This window comes from Jaculus jaculus, chromosome 8 (genome assembly GCF_020740685.1).
Source record: "Jaculus jaculus isolate mJacJac1 chromosome 8, mJacJac1.mat.Y.cur, whole genome shotgun sequence".
NCBI classification, from domain to species: Eukaryota; Metazoa; Chordata; class Mammalia; order Rodentia; family Dipodidae; genus Jaculus; species Jaculus jaculus.
In genome coordinates, this window is record NC_059109.1 from 917,017 (window position 1) to 935,472 (window position 18,456).

General features: G+C 48.8%; 2 protein-coding genes across 5 annotated transcripts; both read right to left on the bottom strand.

The window, feature by feature from the left end:
* Nucleotides 1-9: 9 nt before the first annotated feature.
* On the bottom strand, nucleotides 10-5,284 carry C8H6orf136 (chromosome 8 C6orf136 homolog). Its single transcript, XM_004671901.3, has 6 exons — nucleotides 5,129-5,284; nucleotides 2,570-2,971; nucleotides 2,134-2,222; nucleotides 1,772-1,972; nucleotides 389-458; nucleotides 10-305 (listed from the first exon to the last, which is right to left on the bottom strand). The coding sequence occupies exons 1-6, from the start codon at nucleotides 5,198-5,200 to the stop codon at nucleotides 192-194; spliced, it is 948 nt and encodes a 315-aa protein (XP_004671958.2). The 5' UTR covers nucleotides 5,201-5,284; the 3' UTR covers nucleotides 10-191.
* A 716-nt stretch (nucleotides 5,285-6,000) lies between these two features.
* On the bottom strand, nucleotides 6,001-18,051 carry Atat1 (alpha tubulin acetyltransferase 1). 4 transcript variants are annotated; one of them, XM_045157849.1, is made up of 13 exons: nucleotides 17,918-18,051; nucleotides 17,470-17,530; nucleotides 17,292-17,383; nucleotides 17,098-17,158; nucleotides 16,862-16,975; nucleotides 15,794-15,895; nucleotides 11,604-11,649; nucleotides 11,422-11,490; nucleotides 9,705-9,776; nucleotides 9,309-9,552; nucleotides 6,725-6,804; nucleotides 6,603-6,645; nucleotides 6,001-6,369 (listed from the first exon to the last, which is right to left on the bottom strand). In XM_045157849.1, exons 1-13 carry the CDS (start codon nucleotides 18,022-18,024, stop codon nucleotides 6,195-6,197), a joined length of 1,266 nt encoding a protein of 421 aa, XP_045013784.1. In that variant the 5' UTR covers nucleotides 18,025-18,051; the 3' UTR covers nucleotides 6,001-6,194. The 4 variants fall into 4 exon arrangements, with proteins under 4 accessions (XP_045013784.1, XP_045013785.1, XP_004671960.1 ...); XM_045157850.1 differs by lacking the exon at nucleotides 11,422-11,490; XM_004671903.2 differs by lacking the exons at nucleotides 6,001-6,369; nucleotides 6,603-6,645; nucleotides 6,725-6,804 and adding an exon at nucleotides 7,651-8,839.
* Between the last annotated feature and the right edge of the window lie 405 nt (nucleotides 18,052-18,456).

Here is an 18,456-nt window from a genome sequence, read left to right on the forward strand (position 1 = left end):
TGAAATTAATTCCACCTCATATCACTTAAACTTTATTATTTACAAGTTAAATTACATAGCAGCTTTACACAGCATGAAATGGGAAGGGAGGAAGGGAAGGAGCGAGCAGAGTGGAAGGCAGCTGGCTCGGGAGAAACTTGGCCACCTCCACCTCTGTGCGTCTTCAGTGCTGCCTCCACCAGAGTTCTGGATCAGGCCTTGGGACACACATGTAAGCTGGGCTCCGGCTCTGACAGCCCCAGGGCCACCAGAGCTCCCATCAGCAGCTTCTTCACAGGCGCTGAAGGTGAGTGTGAAGGCATCAGCTACAGAGAAAGATTAATGGCAGGTGACAAGGATAGCACAGATGTTCTATTCTCCACTGCACTCCTACCCAGTCCCGACTCACCTTGTCTAAGTGATGGCGACAAATGAGTCCACTGGAATTCAAGTAGAAGGTGGAATATGCATCGTAGGCCCTGGGGAAGGGAGAAACTTTCTGATGGAGGTCACCTGTCCAAGGCTTAATTCAAGCATTTGTTTAAAATTTTTTTTTTTGTTGTTTTGTTTTTGTTTTTCAAGGCAGAGTATCTCTCTAGTCCAGGCTGACCTGGAATTCACTATGTAGTCCCTCGGGGTTGCCTCAAACTCACTGTGATCCTCCTACCTCTGCCTCCTGAGTGCTAGGATTAAAGCATGCGCCACCATGCCCAGCTAAATAATTTTTTTAAATATTTTATTTATTAGAGACAGAAAGGCAGGCAGACAATGGGCATGCCAGGGCTTCCAGCCACTGCAAACAAACTCGATGCATGTGCCACCTTGTGCATCTGGCTTACATGGGTACTGGGGAATTGAACCTGGGTCCTTCGGCTCCTCTGGCAAGTGCCTTAACTGCCAATCCCTCTCTCCAGTCCTAATTTTTTTTTTTTTAATTTGCAAGCAAAGAGAGAGAAGAGACTCAGAGGAGTGTTAAGAGGCAAAGCCTGCTGATTTCTTAGGATTCTACCAGCCAGGAAATTTACTAGGTACACATTGTGAAACTCAATTTAGGGAGGCAGTATTTCTGTTATGTGAGACAGGGCTTTTGTAGCCCAGGCCAGCCTGGGAATTACTATGTAGCTGAAGATGGCCTTGAACTCCTGATCATACAGAAAGCAGGAGTTTTTATTCAGTAGCTACATTTGTCAGGTCCAGGTAACATACACGAAGAAACTGAAGTTCAGGGGTTTTCTAATATACTTAAAATCCCAATTTTAGGGTTGGAGAGATGGTTTAGCAATAAAGGCACATGTCCGAAAAGCCAAAGGACCCAAGTTAAATTCCCCAGGACCCATGTAAGCCAGAAGCACAAGGTGACACATGCATCTAGCATTCATTTGCAGTGGCTGAAGGCCCTGGTGCACCCATTCTCATTCTCTGTGTGCCTCTTTATCTCTCAAAAAAAGAAATAAAAATATTTTTAGGCTGGAGGAATGGCTTAGTGGTTAAGGTGTTTGCCTGCAAAGCCAAAGGACCCTGGCTTGATTCCCCAAGACCCACGTTAGCCAGACACACAAGGGGGCACAGGAGTTTGTTTGCAGTGGCTAGAGGCCCTGGATTGCCTATCCTCTCCCTCCACCCTTTCTCTGTTAAATAAATAAAAAGTTAGTTAAAAAAAAAAATAAGATTCCCTACTCTCAAATCTGTAGTCAAGACAGGGACAGTCAATGTTGCTGGGAGACTAGATCATAAACTTAAGATGGTACACTTAGGGAACTGACGAGTTCAGGGCCTTTTTTCATGTTCTTACCGGTAAAGCTCCTCTTTATCACGTTTGTAGAAACGAAGTAAAAGCATGTGGATGGGTAGTCCTACCAGCCGCCAGCGGGCTTGCAGAGTCCAGTTCTCAGGGTGGCGGGTCAGCTGTAGAACCTCCACCCGAAGCTGTGCAAAATAGTTCCAGGCCAGGAAGCGGCAAAGGGTCAGCGACAGAATGTACCATGTCCGGCCTCTGTGAAGAGGGAACATGACAGCAGGCTCAGAAAACCAAGCTGTCTTCTGTCCAAGGAATTAGGGAACAGTTGTGAGGAGCAGCCCAGGATCTTCCTGGAAAAGGGCTAAGTGCAAAGCACTCAGTCCTCCTCCAAGACCTACCCTTGCCCCAACTCTCACTTGGTACGCAAGTGCAGGATCTCATTGATGAACTCCACATCGGATGAATAGAGAGAGTAGTCGTGGGAGTGAAGAAAGAGGTTGGGAAGCTAGGTGGAAGAAGATGGCATCAACTCAGTGGGAAAGCTAGAATCTTTTTTTGCAGTGTAGCTCAGTCTGGCCTTGAATTCACAATCCTCCCTTGGCCTCCTAGGTGATGAGACTGCAGCTGTGCCACAAGTCTGATTCATTTCTTGGGCCTCCTTGTCTTCCCCCGTCTAAATGAAAGGTCATCTTATCCTATGTGTAACTCCCCTAATCCAAATAAGGGGGAATCTGTTCCCTCAGGAAAATGTGCATGGCACCATTTCATGCCTGCCTCATGGTTCTAAGAACTCGGATGACCGTCTCCATATCCTTCCCGCTATAAATGAATGCCACTTTTCAACTGACTTACCTCTTGTCTCAGTCTCTCGTACATGACAGCCAGGTGTTCCTCCATACTTTCATCTCCTGATGGAGTGGCAGGGGTAGGATGGGCAGGTCCAGGGGCTTGGAAAGGGATTAAAGCCCCAGGATAGGGGCAGGGCGGTCCTTCAAAAAGGCTCCTAAGCCCATCCAGACAACCACTGTGCAACTCAGGTCCTGGTACCTCCTCCCTCTTTCTCAGAGGGAGGACTACCCATGGTGAGTTGAGGGCCTGAACCTGAGGGAGAGGCAGTGGGGCAGGCCAGGAAAGAGAGCAGATGAGAGGGTGTGGAGGAGGAGAGGACCAGAGGAGAGAGAAAGATGAGGCAGTGGGTGTAGTGGAGGGGGGCTGGAGGGGTGGGAATGGCAGAGTCCTTGAAGAAAGCTGGTCCTAAAGAAACAGAAGGGATAAAAAGAATTTAGGGCTGGAGAAATATGACTTAGTGGTGATGGTGTTTGCCTGCAAAGCCAAAGGACCCAAGTTCAATTCCCAGGACCCACGTAAGCCAGATGCATAATGTGATGCATGTGTCTGGAGTTCATTTGCAGTGGCTGGAGGCCCTGGTTAGCCCATTCTCACTCCTCTCTACTAAAGATAAAAATATTAAGCCAGGGGTGGTTGTGCACACCTTTAATCCCAGCACTTGGGAGGCAGAGGCAGGAGGATTTCCATGAGTTTGAGGCCACTCAGAATACACAGTGAATTCCAGTTCAGCCTGAGCTACAGTGAGACCCTACCTCGAAAAACAAACAAACAAAAAAAAGCCAGGCATGGTGGTGCATGCCTTTAATCCTAGCACTCAAGAGGCAGAGGTAGGATTGTTGTGAGTTCAAGGCCACCCTGAGCCTACATAGTGAATTTCAGGTCAGCCTGGACTAGTGTGAGACTCTACCTTGAAAAACCAAAATAATACAAAAATTTTTTTAAAAAATTAGCTGCCTAAACTGGGGAGGGTGGCACATGTCTGTAATCCCAGTACTTGGGAACAAAGGAGGTCGAGGTCCGGTCTACACAGTGAATTCTAGGTCAGCCAGGGCTGCCTAGCATTACTCAAAACAACAAAAATTCACTCAAGCTGTGCGTATCAACAGGCTTCCCATCCTAACTACTCTTAACAGAGAGACAGAATTACCAGAGGAAAAAAGGAATGGACTCATTTCCATTCCTACTGAAAGCAGGAGTTTCAGAACACAGGTACAAATATTAGAAAGCACCTCTACATTTGATTCCAACGTGGGCTGGAGAGATGGCTCAGCAGTTAAGGTCACTTGCTTGTGCACACCTTTAATCCCAGCACTTGGGAGGCAGAGGCAGGAGGATTGCCATGAGTTCGAGGCCACCCTGAGAATACACTGAATTCCAGGTCAGCCTGAGCTACAGTGAGACCCTACCTCGAAAAACAAAACAAAACAAACAAAAAAAAAAGCCAGGCATGGTGGTGCATGCCTTTAATCCTAGCACTTGAGAGGCAGAGGTAGGAGGACTGCTGTGAGTTCAAGGCCACCCTGAGCCTACATAGTGAATTTCAGGTCAGTCTAATGGCCCTGGTCCAATTCCCCAGTACCCACATAAAGCCAGATGTACAGTGGGGCTTGAGCCTGGGATTCTGTTTGCAGTAGCAAGAGATCCTGATGAGTCCATTCTCGTATTAGTTTTTTTTTTTTTTTAAGATTTCAATGTGTTTATTTGGGGGGGGGCAATTTCACTTCTCTGATATCAAGAATCACAAGTACAGATTTGATGAATGAATAAGGGTTTTTTTTTTTTTTTTTCTTTTTGGAACATGGATGAACTACAGCATGTCTCCATGACTGTGAGGCAAATATCACAGCCGTAACGTAGATGGGAAAAAATATTCAGGTGAAGGTATGGACTTAATTCCAACTCTACTGTGTAACTGTCAAGACTTCCCCTATGACCCAGTGTCCTATAAATGTTATATAAACGATGATGAAGACTCGCTGGGTTATTAGGAGACCGTAAGAGATAACAAGTAAAGGTTTGCAACCCATAAAGTAATAATAAATGGAAGCTATTCTCATCTTGGCCCCATTAAATGACACAACCCAGCAGAGTGTTATACGCTAAACTACATCCTCCCTGGTTTAACGCTGACACAGTGAGGCCCGGAGGTCACGGTCAGGACTCAGGCGGCTTCTCTGCGGGGGGCGTGGCACCCCCGCGGCTCGGACACACGCCGCAGCCCAGCCTTCGCGCTCCGACGCTCTCCAGATGCGGGACGCGCGGGCTGTACGGCCGGTCGCTCCGAGCGAACCTCTCCACCCTGCCCTTCAAGTCACCTCCAGGAGCAGGTAACGGCGGAGGAGGGCGGGTGCGACAAGCACACGCCCGCCCTCCGCCGCCTCCTCCTCAGGGCCCCGGCCGAACCTCGCAGACTCTGACCCAGTCCCAGCGCGCCGGGGGCCACGGTGGGCAGGGGCGGCGGAGGCACTGCGCCTGCGCGAGCCCGCCGCGCCCCGCCCCGCCCCGCGCCCCGGCTCCGCGGAGGGTCTCTTCCGTCTCCCCCTGCCCGGTTCCGGCTCTCACCTGGGGTCGGGCCTGGTAGGCACGGAGGCAGCGGCCAAGACGCCGCGCTGCCCGCCGGCCCGGGTGGTACATGGTCTTCGGGAGCGGAGAGGGCGCCTCCAGAGTCCGGCCTCTTCACAGCGCGAGTACGCCCCCGAGCCGGCTTCGTGAAGGGGAAAGGAGGGAGGGGGCCGAGGTGGCGGGGGAGGGAAGCGGAGACACTGCGCCTGCGCACTGCGCGGGCTGAGCCGCCGCTGTCTCAGCACGCATGCGTCCACCCGAACCGCCTTGGAGCGCTTGCGCGGCCAGCTGCCCTAGCGGAGAAGCTTGAGATGAAAAGGGAGTCAGGGGTGGGTTGGGCTGAAATAATGACAACCAAGTTTTATTTTTTAATTTTTATTAACATTTTCCATGACTATAAAAAATATCCCATGGTAATTCCCTCCCGCCCCCTTTCTTTGAAATTCCATTCTCCATCATATTACCTCCCCATCTCAATCATTGTACTTACATATATACATTATCAACCTATTAAGTACCCTCCTCCCTTCCTTTCTCTCCCCTTTATATCTCCTTTTTAACTTACTGGCCTCTGCTACTAAGTATTTTCCTTCTCATGCAGAAGCCCAATCATCTGTAGCTAGGATCCACATATGAGAGAGAACATGTGGCGCTTGGCTTTCTGGGCCTGGGTTACCTCACTTAGTATAATCCTTTCCAGGTCCATCCATTTTTCTGAAAATTTCATAACTTAATTTTTCTTTACTGCTGAGTAGAATTCCATTGTATAAATGTGCCACATCTTCATTATCCACTCATCAGTTGAGGGCCATCTAGGCTGGTTCCATTTGCCAGCTATTATAAATTGAGCAGCAATAAACATGACAACCAAGTTTTTCAGTAGCCGTAATGATAAAAATAAATACTTTTATTGCTGTGGTTGAAAATAAGATACAAACGATTTGAAGCTGACAAGCCTGTTGAATGAATGAACGAGGAGTCCATTCATTGCAAGGGCTGGCTTTGGCTGTGTCCTGTAGTGAGGGAGAAAGAATACTGACTTTGGAGGTGTGAGAGGAAAGTTTGATCACCAAGGCCGGGTGCTGCGTCGTTCCTGCAGGTTTCGAATAAACCTGGCGTTGAGTATGTCCCCACCCACTGTCCAGGACTGGGCTGGTGGACCCTGGGCCTGTGGAGGAACTGTGTGCACAGGTTCCTCCCCCGGCCCATGCTGTGACAAGACCAGCTCCTCACTGGCAGACCTGGTGGACCACGACATGGAGAGTGTGTCATAGAGGTGCCTAAGTGGGAGTTACATCTACAGGTTTGGCAGGCCTTAGACGCTAAGTTTGCATATTAGAGAAGGACAAAGGGAAGCACCAGGGTTTAACCATGGAGAGGGAGGCTAGTAACAGGTTAGGTAGAAGATGTGTGGGAGGAAGAGGAAGCAGCCAGGAGTAATGTTAGGCCCAGTCAGGAAGTGTTGGGAGCTCACCTATTTTCTGCTTCGCGTTCCCCCAGCTTCAATTCTTGGCTGCCTGTGGAGATACCAGGCATCTTGGGAAGATTGGAGTAGAGTGTGTGGCTTACTTGATGTAAGATGCAGTGAATACTTACCTGCATTGGGGGATGAGGAATTAATCCCCCTGTGGCGGCTGTAGCAGTAGCTTTGGGCTACCAGCCCTGGGGGAGTCCCACTGTAGAAGAAATGGGAGATGATGGGGAGGAGGCTCAGGATGAAAGGTGGTGGGAATGGAGGGACCAGGAAAAGGAATGAGAGGAATGGCACAGGAACAAAGAAAAGGGGTAACTATCCCTTCTAAGGGGTTTCCAATCTATCTTTTGCCCAGAAATGGGAGTGGAGCTCATTTTATACACCGAGATTTTCTGAAGCAACCTTGATTTGTTGCTTTATTCTTTCTGATTGGGGTAGTATGTGTGATAAGATCTAATCATGTTACAAATATGCAAAAAAAAAAAGCTTCCTGGACCATGTACCCTGATGTCTGAAACACAATGTTACCTTAAGTACAGTATCTCAGACCACAAGGAACTAGAGAATGATAAGGTCAAACTTAGGAGGATAAGAAAGGGAGTGTCTGGAGCAGGACAACAGATGGTGTTGGACTCTTGATGGAGGTAAGTAAGGGCTTGTCTAGAGAGAGAGCACTCTGGGATTACTGGGGCAAACAGCAGGAAGTCAGAGTGGGAGAGGAATCCAGGACAGGTGAGAAGAGGTAAGTAGTGAATTACAAGATGCTGATAAATCTTGACATCCAAAGGGTGGGCCAGGGTAAGGGGCAGAAGTCACCGGGTAGAGCTGGAATTCCTGAGGGGTGAGAGTAGGTAGAGAAGCCTACACACAAGGATCCAGCAGCTCCAGGAGAAAACCAGCAGTGAAGATGCAGAAGGGTAGGTGCCAGACCCTCAAGGGGAAACTCTGGCACACAACCCAGATCTCAGAACTGAAGATGATGACAGGGGCAGAGGTATGGACACTGCAAGGAAATATGGGGTGACAAACAAATGAGGCTGACACCTTGTTCTTTTTTGTTTTTTTTTCATTGAAAATGTCAATTTAGAAAACACAAAAGAATTCACACTTTATTCAGACAATACTGAGTGGGAAGAAAAGGGTAGAGTGAGTAGAGAGGGAGGTCCTGCTCCCAAGGATTAGAGGAACACGGGGGAGGGGGGGGGAGCAGGGGGCGTGCACCTGACCTACCACACGTTGAGAGCTTGCGAGGGGGAGGATCTTTCTATTCTCTGGGCATGGAGCAGGGAAGGAGGGTCTTGCTATGGAGGAAAGAACAGGAAATCCAGGGGAAGGGCAGTCCCTCAAGACAATCTCAAACATGAATATATTAGTTTATCTACCAGGGAAGAATGGATGTCAGGGGAAATTCCAGGATTTATTAGATCCTTGAGACCCAGGTTTATCTTCAGAGGCATGGCAAAGAGAGATCTCAGGGTGCTTACTGGGATTTACTGCCAAGGAACAAACCAAACTCCTTCAGAAAGTATGGATCTGGGGCTGGTGGTGTTACCATGAGTTTCCACCAAAGACCCCCAAACAACATTAGTTTGGAGGTTCCTAGACACAAACAGCACATAGAAAGTAAGAGTGTGGCAATGTTAAATGGACCCCACTGGGGAGCCAGAGAGTCCATGTCCTATCTGCCTGACTGCTCTGAAGCAGAGCTTGCTCACTGGCTGGCATTCACAGGCTGAAATGGCAAGTGAATGGAGCAGCACAAAGCTGGACTAAAGCCACCTATGGGCACTGTGGAGAGAATTATTCATAGATTGTACTCCTTAAAAGGTTTCCTGGCAAAGGAGGCCCTTGGACCTCACATGGTGGTCTGGAGTCTGAGCCACAAGCTGTGCTTCTCTGGTCCGTAGGAGCCATGAGCCCAGGAGTTCTGGCAGCAGACTGGGTTGTTTGTGACATAGTGTTCAGAGTCCAGGCTGGCAAAGCAGGAGTGCCTTCTTTGCTAAGAAAAGCTACAATATACAGTGCTATTTGCAACCCTAACAATCCATTTGTCCAAGAAAGGGGTAGAAGGAATATGAGTTCCATTAAGTCCCACTGGGTCTTGGGAGATGCAATGGAGGAGTGGAATGGAGGATCTCAGGAGAATAGAGAAGGGGAGTTTCTGCCTTCCCTAGGTTTCCCAGGGGTGGTAGGGAATGAGCTGTCAATATCGACTCTCATCTGAGCGGGGAAGGGAGCTGTGAAAGGGTGTTAAGGACAGGAGAAAGGGAAAGGGAAGGATGGGGAGAGAGAAAAACAGAAGTCAGAGGTGAAGAGGCAGCTAGGAGGAGAAAAAAAAAGATGCCCACTGCCTGCCTAAGGGGAAGAGGTCTTGGGACACAGGCCTTGGCTTGGCCCCAGTCTCTGGGACACTGCCCATCCCTGGTAAGTGTTAAACCAAAGTTTCCCTAGTCTTTGAGGCCTAGCAGATCTCTAAGACTTCCTACTCTTCCATACATTACAGCTAGGGTCCCTTAAAGTCTTAGCCCCTTTACTCTCTTTTCCCCAGACCACTTTGCAAATACGTGTAAATGTGTATTTCTGGAAAGATTTTAGAACTCTTCAACCCACCTATTACCATTTTACATTTCTGACAGACTCATGTTATCATTTTCCACATCTAACCTCTATACAGTCCTAGGCTCTTAAACCCCAAGCCCCTATTACCTGGTACGGCGGCGCTGTACTGGGCTGCCTCCAGGGTCGGTGGCCAGAAGGAGGCGGGCAGTGGGATGTGGGGGGCAGAGGCGCAAGGAACGCAGTAACTCCTGCTCCGGCACAAAGGGGCGCAGAGGCCCCCTATCTGGTGAGTTTCCCAGGCTGCTGGAGCGTGGGGGTGGGTGGGCTGGAGGTGTTGCACGGCGAGGAGCCCTATTCAGGGGCCAGGGGGGTTCCACAGCTACCTTCAAAACTAGAGAGAGAGGAGGAATAAGGAGCAAGGCAGAAAGAAAGGAGAGAAGAGAATCACAACCAGGGTTGGGTAGATAAAAGAAAGAAGAGTCTTTGGAGAATACTATCCCTTCTGGGTCCCCAGCCCCACCCCATCCATCCTGCCCCTCTTACATTCTCGGTCACTGGAGGAGTACGGCTTAATGTCTCCTTCTGCCCTCTTGGGTGGCAGCTTCCTTGCTGGAGCTGGTGGAGGAGACACAGGGCAAGGGAAGTTTAGGAGACATACTTTGTGTCCCTCCTCCCCTCCCTGCTTCCCACAGCCCAAACCTCTGCTCCCTGACACCATAGCTCTTTCTGGGTATGCCACACAGAAGCCGTGCTGTGGCAAAGCCAGCACACCAAGGGTAGTTCAGGGGAAATGCTGGAGCACTTTGGGGGAGAGCCAGAGGAGTAGGCCAAACACAAAAGTTTCAGGAGAAAGACCCAAGGGGAGACTGGGGGCCTGGGAGATGCAGGGAAGAATGGCCAAGGGGAGATGAGCTCTTACTGTCCGTGGGTGCTGTCAGGCCCCCCTGGGATTCTGGGGCAGTGGAATGGTCCCAGCTGGGCCAGTGAGGACCCTGGGTCCCTCTAGATGAGATGGACAAAGCCCTTGGTTAATTGGGGATTTCTCTGGGAAGGTAAGGTGAGGTAGAAACTCTCCTTCCTGTACAGAAAGATTCAAGAGACACTGACATTTTCTTAGAGATGAACAACAACAAAAGTGCCAGGAGAAAATGTGGGCATCTGCATCTGCAAAGGGGGTTCAGCAAGTAGGAGCCATGTACTACTGAGGCTGGGCTTGCTCCCCTTTTAGAGCAATCATCATGAATGACTGAGGAGTGCCTGCCTGTTAAGCTAATCTTCAGCCTATGCACAATGCACCCATGGGCCTGTGTCCTCACTATTCCCATTGGTTGTCACTGCCTCACTGTCTGCACAGGTTCAGCCATGGAAACCACAGCATGGCATGCTTGTACAGGTAGTAGGAGCCATGCACTGTTCTTTGCGCTATGGTTAGTTTGTTCTCTGGCCACAGAGAAGAGTGAGTGCCACTCACATGGCCAACTCATAAAAGAGGCCCTTCAGTGCCAGCAAGCACTACACAGCTGGTGAAGGCTCTGTGCCTGTCACTCAGAGGAGGTTCTGAGGCGAAGGGGTGACAGGCTAAGGCTAGAGGAAGCCTTGGTTTCTCCAGGTCAGTTTCACCATTTTGTTGAAAATGTTACACATTTTCAGTGTTATCCTCTAAAACTAATATTTAAACTTTAGACCATCCAGGTCACTAATGGAAATGGAAGGACTGGCCCCATTGTCTGTCCCTCTGTAGAGGACAGAAGCCTGAGGAACTTACAAAACTTATAAAGGGAGGTGATCTAGCAAAAAGGTTCCATTGGCTTTGAAAGGCCTTGCCTAGTGAAACTTCTGCCAGAGTGCTGGGCTGGGGGTATGCCTCAGTAGTAGAGCTCCTATTTTTGGGTTCACAGGCACTGGGCTCTTGCCAGGTATAAAAGCACTGAGCTTCCTGGGAGGGCAAAGGAAAAGGTGGCTATGGACTGCTTTAGGGTTTCTTTCTTTTCTTTTCTTTTGGTTTTTCGAGGTAGGGTCTCACTCTAGCCCAGGTTGCCATGGAATTCACTATGTACTCTCAGGCTGGCCTCAAATTCACAGCAATCCTCCTACCTCTGCCTCCTGAGTGCTAGTGCTGGGATTAAAGATGCCCACCACCATGCCCAGCACTGCTGTTGGGTTTTCTTAGTGGCCCACTAAGGTAGCACACACTCTCAGGGCTAGGCAAGAAACTAGCTATCACTGCACTACAGTTCTACCCGTTTAATGTAGGCGTTACCAGCGGGCATGGGGTCAACTGCAGCAGCACGGGAGTGTCGAGATGCCCTCAGAGAGGAACCAGGGGGCCCTGTGTGGAAGGAAGGGGTGGTGGCCCTCAGTGGGGGCCAGTAGGACCAACAGCCCACCTCATTCCTTCCCCTTATTCCAACTACAGGACCAACACAAGGAAAGAAAACTTACGATGTTGATGGGCAAAGAAGCCTTCAAAGATCACAAAGTTGTTCACCTAGAAGATGAAGCAAATAAAATACAGCTGTCCATTCAATTTTACCACAGACTGGGGAACTAAAACCTATGTCAGTAAATCCACCCTGAGCCAGGCGTGGTGGTGCACACCTCTTATCCCGACACTCAGGAAGCAGAGGTAGGAGGATCCCTTAAGTTCAAGGCCACTCTGAGACTACATAGTGAATTCCAGGATCAGTCTGGACTAGAGTGAAACCCTACCTTGAAAAACAACAACAACAAAAAACCCCAAAACAAAAACAAAAAATTGTTGCATGTAAATTTTTTTAAAAAAACTAAATTAAAAAGGAACAGGAGGGCTGGAGAGATGGCTTAGCGGTTAAGCGCTTGCCTGTGAAGCCTAAGGACCCCCGTTCGAGGCTCGGTTCCCCAGGACCCACGTTAGCCAGATGCACAAGGGGGCGCACGCGTCTGGAGTTCGTTTGCAGAGGCTGGAAGCCCTGGCGCGCCCATTCTCTCTGTCTTCCTCTATCTGTCTTTCTTTCTGTGTCTGTCGCTCTCAAATAAATAAATAAATTAAAAAAAAAAAAAAAGGAACAGGAAAGCAACAAATCTCTACAATAATGAGAACCTAGAATCCTTAGACATTGTTGGTGGGGATGCAAGATGGTGAAGCCCATTGTGGACAAGGAGCTTGCCAGTTCAAAGTTAGAGAATAACTATATGACCTATAGTTCTACCCTTAGGTATATACTCAAGACTCACCCCCCACCAAGAGTTTGGGCCAGATATGATGGCATATGCCTAGAATCCCAGCGTTTGGAAGGCTGAGGGAGGAGGGCTGAGAGTCTCATATCAACCTAGCTATGAAAGACCCTGTTTTAGCTCCTCCCAACCACACTGGAGCCAAGCTGCCTCAGACTCTATTTCAGAACAAACAAAACCAGAGCGGATTGTGGAGGGCGGGGATGAAGCTCAGTGGTGGAGTGCTTCTTTACAGTGCACTTGTCCTGGGTGTGTTCAATCAACTAACTGTGGAGCTGATTTTAGAAGTAACCCTGTAATCTTAGCTACTCAGCAGTTCAGGGCTATCCTGGACAAGGAGAAGTAGACTGCATGTTCAAATCTGGGTCTTTGAACTTGTACCACTTGTAAGCTGTATGAGCTTGGTCTAGTCACTAATTGTATAAACCCAAATAAGGTTAACAGCAGCACCTACCTCAAAGAAATGAGTGAAGACCCAAGATGATGCCAGCTGGTATCACTGAGGTTTGTCCATGGAAACTAGCTAATGTGTACTACTGCTCTCAGCTGCCTCTCAATAGAATTTACTGTAGAGCCCTTTTTTGTTTCTTTCTTTTTTTAAGAGGCAGAGAGAAAGCTGGGTATGGTGACACACACTTTAAGCCCAGCACTTGGGAGGCTAAGATAGGAGGATTTCCGTGAGTTTGATGCCATGGAGATTACATAGCGGATTCCTAGTCACCTTGGGCTAGAGTGAGAGACCCTACTTTGAAAAAAAAAAAAAAAAAACCTCCAAAAAACAAACAAACAAAAAAAACCTAAAGAGAGAGAGAGAGAGAGCGACAGCAAGAGAGAGAGAATGGCCTGGGTGCACCAGGGCCACCAGCCACTGCAAATGAACTCCAGATGCATGTGTCACATTGTACATCTGGCTTATGTGAGTTCAAGGCCAGCCTGGGCTATATATTAATTCAAAACCAGTCAGCTATAGTGGGAAAGCCTGTCCCATACCCCTCAAAAAATCCCACACTAAATAAAGAAACTGAATTCTAATACTTTTCCCTGAAACCAGTTTATCTACATTGATCACACCACTACACGACTTCCTTGGTCTAACCATTGCTGCTTTCCCCAGGCTTCATGCTTTCCTATGTAACTTCTGCTGTAGCTCCTCTACTTCCTGTTCTTTTTTTTTTTTTTTAATTTTTATTTCTTTAATAGAGATAGAGAAGAAAAGAGAGCGAGAGAGAGGGAGAGTGGGTGCATCAGGGCCTCCAGCCACTGCAAACGAACTCTAGGTGCCTGCGCTCCCTTGTGCATCTGGCTTATGTGGGTCCTGGGGAAATCAAACCTAGGTCCTTTGGCTTTGCAGGCAAGCGCCTAATTGCTAAGCCATCTTTCCAGCCCCCCTTTTTTTTCTGTTTTTGAGGTAGGGTCTTGCTCTAGCCCAGGCTGACCTAGAATTTACTTTGTAATCTCAGGCTGTCCTCCAACTCACAGTGGTTCTCCTACCTCTGCCTTGCAAGTGCTTGGATTAGAGGCATGCGCCACCATGCTTGGCTTATTTCCTGGTCTTAACAGAAAAGTCAACATTATAGCCAATCTGATCTTGATTTTTACTTATACAGTAAAGGCCAAAGCCTTTACACTCCCCTATGCACCCTAAATGCTCTCCTTCATTCATATTAACTGAGGCATGGTCTCCCAATATGGAGCCAGTATTGGCCACTCCTTTCTGGGATGCTATCCCTCCATATGCTCACTTTATTAGTGGGCAAATGACATCTCAGCGAGAGCTCCTGGACTATCCATTTGATCCTTCAACCTCTTCCCTCAACCTCACCTTGGCATTCCCAAGCCTTCTTACGTGCTCTCATTTCCCCAGAGCAAAAAGTTAAGGGAGTAGCCAGGCATAGTGGCCCACACCCTTCATCGCGCTATTGGGGAGGCAGAGATAGGAGGATCATTGTGAGTTGTAGACCAGTCTGGGACTACAGAGCATAAGATAAAGGGAAACTCTACCTTGAAAAACTAAAGTAAATTAATTTTTTTTTTCAGTCAAGGGAAAGCTGGGTGTGGTAGTGCATGTCTTTAATTCTAGCACTTGGAAGGCAGAGATAGGTGGATCACCATGAGTTTGAGGCCACCTTGAAACTACATAGTGAATTCCAGGTCAGCCTGAGCTAGAGCCTGACCCTATCTCAAAAAAACAACCAAAAACCAAAAAACTGCTGGGCATGGTGGCATACATCTTTAATCCCAGCACCCAGACTCAGGAGGCAGAGGTAGGAGGCTTACTGTGAGTTAGAGGCCACCCTGCTACTACACAGTGAATTCCAGGTCAGCCTGAGCTAGAGTGAGACTCTACCTCAAAAAAACAAAACAAAAGTCAAGGGAAAGCTGAGAAGATAGCTTAGTGGTTAAAGACACTTGCAAAGCCTGCTGGCCTATGTTCAAGTTCCCAGTATCCACATAAAGCCAGATGGACAAAGTAGCACATCCATCTGGAGTTTGTTTGCAATGGCAGGAGGTGGGGCAGGATAGGGGGGAATAGCTCAGAGGTTAAAGTGCTTGCTTGCAAATCCTGCTGACCAGGGTTTGACTCCACAGTACCCACATAAAGGTGGATGCACAAAGTGGCGAATGTGTCTGGAGTTCAAGTACAGTGCCAAGAGGTCCTGGTGCACCCTCACTCTCTCCCTCCCTGTGTTCTCTTAAATAAATAAATAGGGCTGGAGAGATAGCTTAGGGGTTAAGCACTTGCCTGTGAAGCCTATGGACCCCAGTTCGAGGCTCGATTCCCCAGGGCCCACATTAGCTAGATGCACAAGGGGGTGCACACATCTGGAGTTCATTTGCAGTGGCTGGAGGCCCTGGCGTGCCCATTCTCTCTCTATCTGCCTCTTTCTCTCTCTGTCGCTCTCAAATAAATAAACAAAAAAAATTTTTTTAATAAATTAAAATATTTTTTTAAAAAGAGGTGGGGCTGGGGAGGTAGCATAGTTGGCAGAGTGTTAACTAGCTTGTGTGAAGCCTAGATTTAATCTTTAACACCACACAAACTAGGTGCAAATGCCTTGGGAGGTAGGAGGAGGAGGATCAAAAGTTTAAGGCCAGCCTGGGATACATGAGACCCTCTCAACAAAACAAAACAACCTCGGGCTGGAAAGATGGCTTAACTGTTAAGGCACTTGCCTGCAAAGCCAAAGGACCTCAGTTCGATTTCCCAGTTCCCATGTAAGCCAGATGTACAAGGTGGAGCATGCATCTGGAGTTTGTTTGCAGTGGCTGGAAGCCCTGGTGCACCCATTCTCTCTCTGTCTCTGTCTCTTTCCCTCTCTCCATACACAATGCCCTGGCTTGTTCCCAGCTCTGCAGAAATAAAAGATCAATCAATCCAACTGGAATGTTCCATAGGCTCTACCCTGTGTGCAGCTAACCTGTGGAACCGTGGTCTCCAGGTTGTAGTGCTTGTTCAGGAACTTCAGCAGCTTTGGTGATGGTCGGTCAATGGCCAGTTGGTGTGGTTCAACTCGTTCCTTCTGCAGGGAACAGGAGACTCAAGGTAGAAGGTGGGAGGGAAGCATGCCAGCAGGAAGTCAGGAGTCTGGGAAGGGAACAGAAAGTTGGGTGGGGGCAAAAGAGCCTCTGGGAAGGCTCAGAGCAAAGGAATTTTTATCTCTATTTTTTATACTTTAATTTATTTATTTGACAGAAAGAAAGAGACAGAGAAAGGGAATGGGCATGCCAGGGCCTCCAGCTGCTGCAAACGAACTCCAGATGCATGCGCCACCTTGTGCTGGCTTATGTAGGTCCTGTGGCATCAAACCTGGTTCCTTTAGCTTTGCAGGCAAATGCCTTAACAGATAAACCATCCCTCATTTCTATTTTTAAAATTTTTTTAAATTTATTTATTTATTTGAGAGCAAGAGACACAGAGAGAAGGACAGATAGAGGGAGAGAGAGAATGGGCGCGCCAGGGCTTCCAGCCTCTGCAAACGAACTCCAGACACGTGCGCCCCCTTGTGCATCTGGCTAACGTGGGACCTGGGGAACCGAGCCTCGAACCGGGGTCCTTAGGCTTCACAGGCAAGCGCTTAACCGCTAAGCCATCTCTCCAGCCCTTAAATTTAATTTTATTTATTTGCATGTGTATATATGTGTTTGTCAGGGTCTCTTGCCACTGCAAACAAACTCCAGACACATGTACCACTTCTTGTGTCTAACTTTGCATGGGGTAGTAGGTTACTGAACCCAGGCATTAGGCTTTGCAAGCAAGCATCTTTAACTGCTGAGCTATCTCCCCGGCTCATCACCTCTTTATTTTTAATTAATTAATTAATTTTGAGACAGGGTCTCCCTCTATCCCAGGCTAATTGATTTGGAACTCATTTTGTAGCCTGGAACTCACCAAGATCTTTGTACCTGTGCCTTCTAAGTGCTGGGATTAAAGCCATGAACCACCATACCCAGCCATTATTTCTACTTGAATGAAGAATTTACTGTACCTGTAACATGTACTGGAAGAGTTCTCGTCCATGGCCATGACGTTGCAGTGACTCATGGATGTAAAAGTCCAGGATGCAAAGTGGTTCTACCTCATTGTGAGCCTCACGATCATCCTAAAACATAAAGAAATGTAAATATCTTTTAGGATCCAGACATTTTTGTTGCCTTCTAGCCTCCAGCACTTTTGTTCACTGGCACACAGGCTTACAAATGCCCAGCTGCCAGTAACACTCACCAGTACAAAGAGCTTCTTGTATCCAACTTTGAGGAAACCAATAATGGCTCCTTTTCCAGCCCTGTTGGACGGAAAAAATAATGAAGAAGCCAGTGGCAGCTGTTTGGGAGAGGTAGAGTCAAAGGTGGGTGCAGGGTGGACAGATGAGAAAGGAAGGTAATTCAACAAGGGACACAAGACAGTTTGACACTTACGGTCGGGCTGAAGTGTCTTTTAACACATAAATAACATGGCGGTTACTCTGCATCCTGGATGCACTGGTGATGGGAGCAGGAAGATGCTGAGCCTGCGGAGAAGACATTGTAGAAGCCCCTTACTTTATGTCCCATCCCCGCAAAGTCCCCTCTACTCCGTCTTAAGACTCCCTTGTACCTTGGCAGAGGCCTTGCCCAGTTCATCTATAATGGTCATAATCTGCTGCTGCAGATCCACACTACAGAAAGAGGAGACAGAGTCACTCCTGGGAAGCTGGCCTCGACTGCCAGCCAGGCGCACCGGCTGCACCTGTGTCTAATCTGACTTCCCTCTGAAGCCCAAACTTTTGTCACACTGTTCAGGCGTGAGTGGTACACCCCCTCCTCCCATGTTAAGGTTACCGTGGGACAGTTAGGAAGGGTGGATCAGCCACCTTTGGTCGGTACCATAGTGGGCCGATAGGATATAGAATAACCCCACTAGGCGTAGAGTCAAAGGTCACCAAGAGAGTAGATGGGGACCTCATAAGAAATGGACACTAGTCAGTGAGAAGGGGGCGTGGTGCCCGAACCAGGTTTGGAGAGGAACGGGGAGGGAAGGGCCAAGGGCGGGTTTGAGATGTCACCGGGCCGGCGTTGTGGTTCCGGGTCGGCGGGCCGGGGGCCGCAGGTGCTGGTCCAGCACGGTGATCCGCTCCGGGAGCAGCGCGTCCACATCGAAGGGGAACTCCATGGCCCATTGTGCAAGGCCAGGCCCGCCCCGTTCTACGTCACTTCCGCCCCTGCCCGCCTTTATTTCCCGCAGCCGCCCTGCGGGCCCGGGTCCCGCCCTCCTTCAAGTCTAGCAGACCTGAAAGCCCAATTGTCTAAACCAGCGGTCCCCTAGGTAACAGCCCTCCACCATGTCTGACGCTGCCCAGCGATGCTTAGGCCACGAATTTTTCCTGGGCATGGCACTGTACTCCCAAGTTTCCTTTTGCCCTTCAGTGATCAGCTAGGAATGGCCTGAACACTGGGGAAGGGGGCACAATGCCTTCTTCTCAGAACAGCACCCTTCCTGGAATTGTAGGCAGCCTCATCTGACGACACCCTCACTCCATTTCATACGCTGAATAAACACTCAACCAACCACCTTCTGGGGCATCATGCAAAACTCAGCCCACAG

Coding starts and splice junctions, on each gene's coding strand:
- Atat1 (XM_045157849.1), bottom strand. CDS start 18,024: ATGGAGTTCCCCTTCGATGTGGACGCGCTGCTCCCGGAGCGGATCACC. Junction 15,896..16,861: donor TCTTCCAGTACATGTTACAG/GTACAGTAAATT, acceptor TGTTCCCTGCAG/AAGGAACGAGTTGAACCACA. Junction 11,650..15,793: donor TGGAGACCACGGTTCCACAG/GTTAGCTGCACA, acceptor TTCATCTTCTAG/GTGAACAACTTTGTGATCTT.
- C8H6orf136 (XM_004671901.3), bottom strand. CDS start 5,200: ATGTACCACCCGGGCCGGCGGGCAGCGCGGCGTCTTGGCCGCTGCCTC. Junction 2,972..5,128: donor CCTACCAGGCCCGACCCCAG/GTGAGAGCCGGA, acceptor CTGTTTCTTTAG/GACCAGCTTTCTTCAAGGAC. Junction 2,223..2,569: donor ACGAGAGACTGAGACAAGAG/GTAAGTCAGTTG, acceptor TCTTCCACCTAG/CTTCCCAACCTCTTTCTTCA.